The sequence below is a fragment of the Brassica oleracea genome, chromosome C9, assembly GCF_000695525.1.
Source record: "Brassica oleracea var. oleracea cultivar TO1000 chromosome C9, BOL, whole genome shotgun sequence".
NCBI classification, from domain to species: Eukaryota; Viridiplantae; Streptophyta; class Magnoliopsida; order Brassicales; family Brassicaceae; genus Brassica; species Brassica oleracea.
In genome coordinates, this window is record NC_027756.1 from 8757091 (window position 1) to 8766934 (window position 9844).

The 9844-nt window shown below is 34.9% G+C and overlaps 2 protein-coding genes across 3 annotated transcripts; one reads left to right on the forward strand and one right to left on the reverse strand.

The window, feature by feature from the left end:
• The first annotated feature begins 699 nt into the window (after positions 1 to 699).
• On the forward strand, positions 700 to 2626 carry LOC106318959 (mitochondrial outer membrane import complex protein METAXIN). Its single transcript, XM_013757136.1, has 6 exons — positions 700 to 989; positions 1284 to 1618; positions 1711 to 1787; positions 1887 to 1947; positions 2043 to 2187; positions 2296 to 2626. Exons 1-6 carry the CDS (start codon positions 830 to 832, stop codon positions 2463 to 2465), a joined length of 948 nt encoding a protein of 315 aa, XP_013612590.1. The 5' UTR covers positions 700 to 829; the 3' UTR covers positions 2466 to 2626.
• A 58-nt stretch (positions 2627 to 2684) lies between these two features.
• LOC106318958 lies at positions 2685 to 5917 on the reverse strand. 2 transcript variants are annotated; one of them, XM_013757135.1, is made up of 5 exons: positions 5676 to 5917; positions 4100 to 5453; positions 3813 to 4018; positions 3514 to 3737; positions 2685 to 3435 (listed from the first exon to the last, which is right to left on the reverse strand). In XM_013757135.1, the coding sequence occupies exons 2-5, from the start codon at positions 5394 to 5396 to the stop codon at positions 2727 to 2729; spliced, it is 2436 nt and encodes an 811-aa protein (XP_013612589.1). In that variant the 5' UTR covers positions 5397 to 5453; positions 5676 to 5917; the 3' UTR covers positions 2685 to 2726. The 2 variants fall into 2 exon arrangements, with proteins under 2 accessions (XP_013612589.1, XP_013612588.1); XM_013757134.1 differs by having other exon boundaries at positions 4100 to 5917.
• Positions 5918 to 9844: the final 3927 nt, after the last annotated feature.

The window sequence follows — 9844 nt, forward strand, 5'->3', positions numbered from 1 at the left end:
ATCTTTATTTTATCAATTTTTTGGAATTTAAAGTTCGTTTTAATTTTATAGAAAATTTTGGAAGAGTTTTTATTTTAAAAAAAAAAAAAAAATTATTTTCAGTTTTAATTTCAAAATTGATTTTTTAAAAAATTTCTTATTTTTCAATTTTTTGGAATTTTAAAGATCTTTTTAAGTTTTTAGAGAATATTTTTATATTCAATCAGTACCAAATAAAAGTAAACATGTTAGTAAGTACATTGAAAGTTCCACTAGCCTAGTGGTAAAAGACCTTGTCATTTAACCAAACAACCTGGGTTCGAATCTAGATGTCTACATATTTTTAATTTCAAATCATGTAAAACGACGTCGTTTCATCTCATTTGAAAACGACGTCGTTTCATCTCATTCTGTTAAATTTGTTGACGGCGTGTTAAATTGGCAAGTCAGCGAAAACATTGTTAATTAATTCTAAAGTCAATGAAAGTTTGGTGTTTTTTTTTTGTCAGCCCAAAAATTCATGTTTCTTTTGGCAATTCGTGCAAAGTTAAGGTTTTTTTGGGCCGAATTCTCATTAAAGAAAACATAAGATTTACGAATTTAAAATGAGAGGAAAATACTCAAAAAAATCTTTTCCAACTCCACATATGAATTGGGTACGTGTTATTGGGGGTAGTCCATGGGCCATATAAAACCCAAATTGGGTGGTAGAAAAATAAACCCTAGTTTTAAACCTGACCCGAACCCATACCCGACTGGATCTTCTCTTCTCTCGCTCAGTCTCTCAATCGACGATCGAAAATTAAGCGTTTTTTTATCTACTTTGAACCGATCCCTCAAAACCACGACAATGGAAGGCGATCAAGACACATCTGATTTCACTTTGGTAACGAGGAAGCCTTGCTTCGGTCTTCCAACAGCTTGCCCTAACTGCCTTCCCGCTTACATATACCTCAAACTAGCCCAGCTTCCTTTTCAACTTGCCTTCAATTCCACCTTCCCTGATTCAGGTTTCAACTCTCCATGTGTAGTGTACTTGAATCTAGATTCGAATGTTAATTGTTCTTTAGTCGTTGGTGTTAATCAGAGTTTAATTAGGTTTTGTAAGCTAATTTAGTTACTGTTTTAGGTTTAAAGGATTCGTTTTTTTTTAAGAGAAAGATACATTGGTGAATTACATTCTTATAATAAGGATTACCCTTATTGGTGAATTACATTTTGGATTGTGAAAGTTGCACACTTTCGATATTTGTGATTTTGATGTGTTATTTATATCATTTGTATATTTTTGGTGGTTTATGTAGAGGAACTGCCATACTTTGAAAGTGGGACATATGTTGCATACAACAATGAAGATGGTGGGGTGATTGAGAAACTGGAGAAAGATGGGATTGTTAATCTTGACTCTCAGCTTCAGTCTCTTCCTGATTATCTATCCTTGAAGGCGCTTATTGTATCGTGGCTGGATGAAGCGCTTACGTATGAGATATGGGTTGGTACAGAGGGAGCATCTGCTTCCAAGATCTACTACTCAGATCTTCCTTGGGTGATCGGCAAGGTCCTGTTCTATAAGCAGACGTATTTGACCAAGAAGCGTTTAGGACTCACCAAAGAAAACGCAGAGCAAAGAGAAAAACTGGTAAAGTTGCTTAAGTTTAGGGCACATGTGGTTTTATATTTGTAAACAGTTGAAAAGTTGCTACTTAAAGTTGAAGGGTATTTTATGAGCAGATATACAAGAGGGCAAGTGAGGCGTATGAAGCTTTGTCGACTAGGTTAGGCGAGCAGAAGTTTCTCTTTGAAGACAGGTACTGCATTCAATCACATTGACCTAACTTGGTTTTATATCTTTGAAGCCTTTTGAATAAGATTCACCATGTTTTCTCTTATGCTCTTCCCGACAACAGACCATCGAGTTTGGATGCTTTCTTTCTATCTCACATGCTTTTTACTATCCAAGTATTACCGGTAAGCAGCTTTACAATGTTCCACCAATATACTTTTCAGCTTATTCTAGACCCCCTTAGAACAATTTAAGTTGTTTCTTTATGGTGAATGATCAGGAAACATCAGTGCTTCGGCACAAACTTCTGGAACAAAGTAATCTTGTCAGATATGCTGAGAGACTCAAGTCGGAGTTCCTAGAAGAGTCTTCATCATCTCCTTCCCCTCCCCTTCACTCATTCCCTTCCTCATTTTCAGGAATGGGTAAGACCCATCCAAACCTTACGATTTATGTGCTCATTTCTTATTATACGCAACAAAACTGGATATGTCCCAACTCTGTGGAGTAAATGAATCTTATCTGATGTTCAGGTTCGAAGACAAAGAGCAAACCAAAGGCAGAAAAGAGCGAAGAGGAGAAAAAATTCAAAAAGAGAGCAAGATTCTTTCTTGCTGCTCAGTTTCTAGCCGTTGTTATTTACGTATCCGTGATGGGAGGAGTTAGTTCCGATGAAGTGGAGTATGAAGATGATGATTATTAGTACCCTTATTATTATGGACCAGTAACTCTTTACCCTCTTATTTGTAGAGACTCATAGACAAAAAGAACCAATCATCTCTCTGCTTTTTCGTTTTGTTATATTGGGAAGATTCTTTGTTGTTCATCCTCATCAACTGAGCTAAATCTGTTTTGTCTTGCTAACAATACAAATCTCATCCATCTAAACACTATCTTCTGATAGCAAATGATGATAGCCAAAAACCTAAACTATATGCCTAAACTCTCTAACACCAAACAACAGTTAGGAATTGAAATTTACATCCGGACGTTGCCCTGACGTGTCCTCTGGTTGGTTAACAAGCTTTGAGTGTTCATCAGCCGAGTAGATAGCAAACTCAGCTAGTGAGCTCACTGCAACAGACATCCCATGGCAGAGAACTTTCACAGCAACCTCTGCAAGTTTCTCAGCAGTCATCACAACATCTTCAGCCAACACAAGGTCCAAGCTTTCCGACCCGGAATATCTCCTTGACCCGCCGCTTCCGCTCCAACTCGGGTCTTCCCTAACCTGTCTTGCGTATACCGAACCCATCCCTGAGGCAAAGAACTCGAGTTTGTCCAAAACCGGCTTCTCCTCCAAGCTGTTAAGCAACTTGGACCACTGGATGCAGACTCGGTATATAGGGTGAGGACACGAGGACAATCTAACTTTCTCAGGGTCAGGATCACATCTGAGACATCTCAGAAGCCAACCGGACAATGCTGTCACGTAGGATCTCTGAGACGTGATCCAGAACTCGAAGCAGGCTCTCCAGTTTCGAAGCTGAGCTTCAAGATTCAAAGCAGATTGAGCTAATCTTTGAGAGTTGATTGCCTCTGGCATTACTGGAGGCTGTCTCTTCCTGTGACGCTTTGAAACAGGTGCCCCTGCAAGTAACATTTTGGCTTCGTCTAGTGTTCTTCTCTGTATCTGATGACTCTCTGCCATCACTTGCCACATCCTTGTTAATCTATTATGATCATTGATCAGTCTTGAGAAGGGTTATAAAGAGAAACCAAAGAGGAAGAAGAAGTTGTTGGTGTTTTACCCATGAACAAGCTCCATAAGCTGAGGCAACAGTTCTTGGTCGCGAAGAGTCTCAATCCTTCTGGAGATGGATTCAATAGAGTGTATAGAGACCTTTATCTGTGTGTCAAGGTCTCTAATCGTAGCTCTTGTTTTATCAACTGCAAAAGGATCATCTCCTTTAACGTCTTGATTACTTAGCTGCATACATTTCTTCTCGTATGCTCTTCTAACACGTTCTCCGGACTGTTACAAGACCAGAAAAGGATGTTCATCTTATAAACAAGAGAAGACAAAACCGAGATTCCGATAGTCACTTACCTTAACTTCATCGTAGAGTTTCTTCTCCCACGCGAAAAGTTTGTCCAGTGTTGTTTGGTGGCTACCTGAAACCATGCAAGATTCATCTGAAACATCGCTTCTACTTTCAGACCCGGAACCACCAGAAGAAGTGAGCAAGAATCTTGAAGAGGAAGATCTTGATGAACCCGAGCGAAACAAAGCTACAGGATTCAGCTTCTTCATTGCTACAAACACACAAAAGAAGAAACTAAGTCAGTCACAAAACATAGAGAGATTGCTAATTTTCATTTAATGGACTTTACTACCACTATGATCATTAGGAGACGGTGGGTACTGAGCTCTGCTAGCTTCCAATAGCCCCGAGACTTCCTTGGCCGCGTCGCAAATGGTTGTGAACTGATCTTCAAGGTCTTTGATTACCTCTGCCATGCTCGTTGGTCTCCGGTTCACATACGCCGTGAAACCTTGCGTATCTCTTTTAGCAACGTTAACAACATTCTTCACCTCTTCAACCTTCCCAACTCCAACAACATTATCTTTAGTTTCTACTTTAGGCACCTCAACGGTTCGCTGTTCTTGCGTTCCAACGCATTTCTCATCTTCCTCGTTTTCGCTTTCACACCCACTGTCCGTAAACTCCCCATCATCATCCTCATCCTCATCCTCATCCTCATCTTCATCATCATCATCAACGTCTTCAACTTTAACTTCCTCCTTACAACAACTCTTGTCAACATTACCTCTACTAGCTTCGTTTCCTTTCAAGTTATGATTCTGAAACCTCGGAGGCTGAGGCTGAGGCTGAGGTTCATCGTCTTCCTCCAAGTCTGGAATCCCTTCTTCCTCACGAACACGTCTCAATCCTTTAATCTCATCATCCACAGTACCAGTACGAGTCTCCACACTTCCCCTATCATAACTATTATTATATCCATAATAATCCAACGAAGAGAAGGGATTCCAGAAGAAGTCCCACTGCGAGTTCTGCGGCGAAGGAGGAGGAATGTTATGAGTGCTTAGCCTTTGTTCAGGAGAGCTCAACGGATTCCAAAACGAAGAAGAAGAAGCTGCTGAAGTGTTCACATTCATATCCACATTCATCCCAAAGAAACCATCAGCTTCTCCTTCTCCGTATTGGTGACTCGGCGGTGGTGGAAACGACTCAACGCGAAACGTTTCAGGGGATCTCTGCTCGACACGAACCGGTCTGCTTCTGTTAGCCATCAAGTAGTTCGCTCTCACCTTCGTTCTTGGCTTTTCTTGAATCATTTTTGGAGGCATGGAAGAAGGCGAAATGGTTATGAACTCATCACAGCCGCTCCTGCTGGTGCTTCTACGGCGGCTGCTGCTCGGTGGTTTTCTCTTAACCGGAGTCACCTCAAATGAGTCGTGACTGGGAACGAACTCGTGAGGCTTGTAGTTGTTGTCTCCTTGGATGAAGTCATGGAGAGCGTCAGAGACTTGTCTAAGTGAGTTGATATAAGCAATGTGACCAGAGGCAAACTTGGTTCTGTCTTGTATCGCTTGTTTGATGAAACGTTTCCTGTCTTTACAGATCTGGACAGCTTCTTCGTCGTCTAACTTGGAGTGAGAACATCCCATTTCTCTCTAATCTCAAGCTTCAAATCCACAGATCAAGACCTCATTGTAGTGAAACAACTGAGAACAAAGAAGAGTGGACTTTTAGCTATTTACTATCATATCAACTCACATTAAATGAGAAGAAAAAGACATTATCTTTCGTTTCTCATACAGACAAGACAAAAAGCTCTTCACAGTCTTCAAATCTTAAACCCTCCTCAAGAAAATTTAAAACCCATGCACCATTTTTGCTTATTTCCAATAAAAATGTGGAATTACTCAAAACTGACAGAAACTCACATGAGATAAAAGTGGCAAATCTTGGACTTGTTCGAGTGAGATGTTAAAAATGTAATGAACAAACCCAGAGAGTGAAAAAAAAAAACAAAACTTAACAGGGCTGTGTTATATGGTCAAAAGAAGCTCGAGGAGTAAGCGTGAGGATTTTCTGTAGGGAAGAGACGTTGGAGAAAGCAACGGTCAAAACTACTGTCGGAGAGAGGAGACAAGTCGAGAAGAAGGACGAGAAGAAGAAGACAGAAACAAAAACAAAAACAAAAAAAAACATATTATAAAAAATAAATAATATTAAAATTAAACAAATAAAATAAAGAGAAGAAAAAAGGTAAATGGAAAAAGCTACGACGAATAATAAGACGGGACACGGATTACGACTTTCGCCATTGCTTTTTATATTTATTACCTGTATTGCCACTTAAGTTGAAAGAGGCTTGTTCATATGAGTATTATAGTAAAGCATGGGCACTTTCGTAACTTCCGTAGTATATGCAGTGGGAAAATACGTAGGGAGAATTTAGACAAATAAAGGACCGGCCTGTAAAGTAAAAGGCAGGATTTGGACCCACATGATAAAAATATATCATGAAGTGCCTCGATACTTGAGATTTCTCTTCCTGCCCCTGATTATTTCGTTTAATCACGAAAACACCATTAGTAGTCCTACAACCTTTCTCAATTGGGTTCACGTTTAGATCAATATCTGACCCGGTGGACTTCATTGTCATGACTTAGATAAATAGACTTTAGCCCATATCATAGTGTTGTTGTTTTGCTTCGAAAGTTCGAAACCATTGTGATTCGGTCTCAAATATATTTTATTTGGACTATGCAAAATCCATTTTCCTGAAGCATTCATGAGTGGTCTAAGCAGTGCCGGCCCAGTATCATTCTATGCAAATTTAAAAATTACTGCCCCCGTTGCGAGTAGTGAACACATCACCTAAAATGTATTTTAGAATCTACAAGCCAATATACCAAAGAAAAATATGTATGCGTAATGCCCCTAAATAATTATAAACGTTGGCGTCCAAAGCCCATGCTTCGTGAATTTTGGCCCAGGGACGGGCATGGGTCTAAGTTCATAGACGAGTCTGGATCACCAATCATTTCAATTCTCGAAAATTTACATTTTTCAATATCAGTTTTATTAATTCAGAATATTGCTATTATTTACTTTTACTTTGTCTTGGAATATTACTTTTTTGTGCCACTGGACCTACTTTAAAAAGCTGATTATTTTATAACTACCTAATTTTATTTAATTACTATCCACGATCTCTTTTTCATAAGCAAGAGAGCAGTTACATTTATCTTGTCCAGTAACGACTTCCATTTTTATTTACAACCATTATGCATCTGATTTCTCATCATCATCCTATCAATAAATGATTATTTAGCAATATAGCAAAATGGAGAATAGAAAGAACAGTATAATTTCCATCGAGAGGTTTGTGAAGAATCAGTGTATCCAGTGAAACCAGATTCTGCGAACTTGCTTTATAGATTATCATCCCAACACTGTAAACCACTACTGAGCAAAGTATAGTGCTATTAACAGAAATCGATGATGATCCCACCATCACAGACAAGGTATATTAATTTCAAAGAATCATGGTCACTAATGAAATCTAAGTTTTATAAACCAAGTTTAGCGAACTGGGTTGATAAACCCAGTTTACAATTAACTTACTACTTACTACGGTAATGAAATTCTAAAAGTAAAACAAAATGTAAACTCAAACCTAAAGACATTAGACATCATCCTCTTCACATTTAAGACGAAACCAATGTTAGGGGAATTACCAGATGGTTTAGATTATTGCTATTTTTCTCTAGATTAGAAAAAAATTGTGTTCCAGCTTATTGAGTGGAAGCTCTTCTCCAATAAACATCTCATAAGAACATCTTTTTGTAGAAGTCGCACTCTCAAGTTAGTTAAATGGATTTGAGCTGATTACTTTCAGAACCTGAGAAAATATCTCATGTATTTGAAGGATATGTTGTCAGATTCATTTTTCGGAAGAAACATATCATTATAGTTCAAAAAATCAAAATAAAAATTAAATACAGGTTCTAGATCTACCATGGAAAAGAGATTACCCGGGTTATTTTCAGGACCTATGTCAACTAATACATCTCGGTTTTGAAAGACCATCAATGAAGGTTACTCGATTCATCTTCCACCGACAAGCTTCTCAAAAGTAATCAGCTCTGTCTTTTTTTTAATTAACATAAATTATGTTTTTTTTAATATTAAACAGTCAATTAAGAAGATAAGATGTCGACCATTGTTGGACAAGAAGGTCAAAACGCAGAGACCCATTAAATTTAGGTTGAAATAAAAAAGCTCAATAAAAACATGTACAATATTTATCCAAGTTTAGACATATGATATCCAAGTTTGAATTAATCAAATATATACATGCGTAAAAAAATGTTATCAGTGAATTAATTTTGAGAAGTTATATCTTTATATATAATATATTATAAAACAATAAATATATATTAAACAATTAAAACTCAGTAACTATTACATATATAATTAAATTGGTGCGAACATATAAATTAATTTTATTAATCCAAACAATAATTTTTATATTTGATAGGATATATAATTAAATTTAAATGATATTAACATACATAGTATATTTTAATATTAATGTCTATTAAATGGTGTCTTCTACTCATTTGGTTTTTTGATCATTTGTATTTTTTATAGCAAAAAATTTTAATTACTGATAACAAAATTTGTTCAAATCTCTTATCAAAAAAAATTGTTCAAAGTAAATTCCGAAATTAAAATATTTATGTATTTTATATGGTATATTGTTTAATATAAAACGATATATATGTATATATAATCTATATAATTAATTAAATTAAACTTTTTACTTATATAATTTTATAATCATTTCTATTTTGTCATAACAAAAAAATTAAACCATGGATCACAAAATTTGAATGTGAGACTTTTAACAGTTTTAGTAATTTATAATTATTTTTTAAAATTTAAAATATAACATATACAAAAAAAATTAAATTTTATTATATTGTCAATGTGGTTGTTTAATTTATTTTAATAATTCAAAACTAAACAAAAATGATAGAAGATAGACTAATTTTTATCAAAACTTTATTATTCAAAATCATTAATTGTCATATACACTTTAGTCACATTAGACAATTCCGTAACTTTTATTTAAAGATCATTAATAATGAATTTATGGTTAGTTTAAATAAAAATGTTATTATATAATTAAATGGAAAAACATATTTCTCTAATGATTCTAAAAATCATTTTATTGATGACGCGTGATTATAAAAAGAAATCGTAATGTTTCTTAATTAATATTTAGGAGATACTATATGATATATCATTCATTTGCCGAATTGATTATTCATAGTGCTACAACCGTACAACTAGAACTATTAGAGTATTAGGTATGAAGTCTCATCAAATAAACTAATAAACTAGGATAAGACCTGCGCCTTGCGCATGATGAGTTTATTTGTATATATTATCATAGTTTCTTTTATATATTTGATCATTTTATTTATATATATAATATTTTTTGTTGTTAGTATATAATTGTTTTCCGATGGATCGGATCAATTTTTATTAAAAATAATGGAACAAAACTATAATTAATACATCATAGGTTGATCGGATTGGACATTAAACAAATTGTGACATAAAACCTTATTTTTTTCCATCAAACACATTCTTGAAAAAAGTGAACAGTATTGTTTTCACCGTTGAATTATTTTGACTTTTATCTTCCATATGGTTTTGAAAGCTTTCAAACCAACCCTCGAATTGATACATGTCATTTTAATATTTTTAGTCGTATACTTAATGAAAACTTACATTTTTGTAATTTAAAGTCGTTTTAAAAAATTCAAAATATAACATATAAGAAAAAATCTAACATATAAGAAAAATATAACATATAAGGTGTCCTCATTTTTGTATTTTAAAGTCGTTTAAAAAAATAAAAATATAACATAGAAGAAAAAATCTAATTTTTTTATTATATGGTTAATGTGATTGTTTATTTTTTTAATAATATAAAATTAAACAAAATGAGGAAGGACGCAAAAATTGTTATCAAATCTTTATTATTCATAATCATTAATTGTCATATATATGTAAATCATATTAGGTAATT

What these genes read in the sequence shown, in the direction of transcription:
- LOC106318959 (XM_013757136.1), top strand. Translation starts at nt 830, where the DNA reads ATGGAAGGCGATCAAGACACATCTGATTTCACTTTGGTAACGAGGAAG. An exon ending in CAGAGCAAAGAGAAAAACTG is followed by an intron (nt 1,619 to 1,710) that starts GTAAAGTTGCTT and finishes TTTTATGAGCAG; the next exon opens with ATATACAAGAGGGCAAGTGA. An exon ending in AAGTTTCTCTTTGAAGACAG is followed by an intron (nt 1,788 to 1,886) that starts GTACTGCATTCA and finishes TCCCGACAACAG; the next exon opens with ACCATCGAGTTTGGATGCTT.
- LOC106318958 (XM_013757135.1), bottom strand. Translation starts at nt 5,396, where the DNA reads ATGGGATGTTCTCACTCCAAGTTAGACGACGAAGAAGCTGTCCAGATC. An exon ending in GTCTCCTAATGATCATAGTG is followed by an intron (nt 4,019 to 4,099) that starts GTAGTAAAGTCC and finishes GTGTGTTTGTAG; the next exon opens with CAATGAAGAAGCTGAATCCT. An exon ending in CTTATGGAGCTTGTTCATGG is followed by an intron (nt 3,436 to 3,513) that starts GTAAAACACCAA and finishes TGATCATAATAG; the next exon opens with ATTAACAAGGATGTGGCAAG.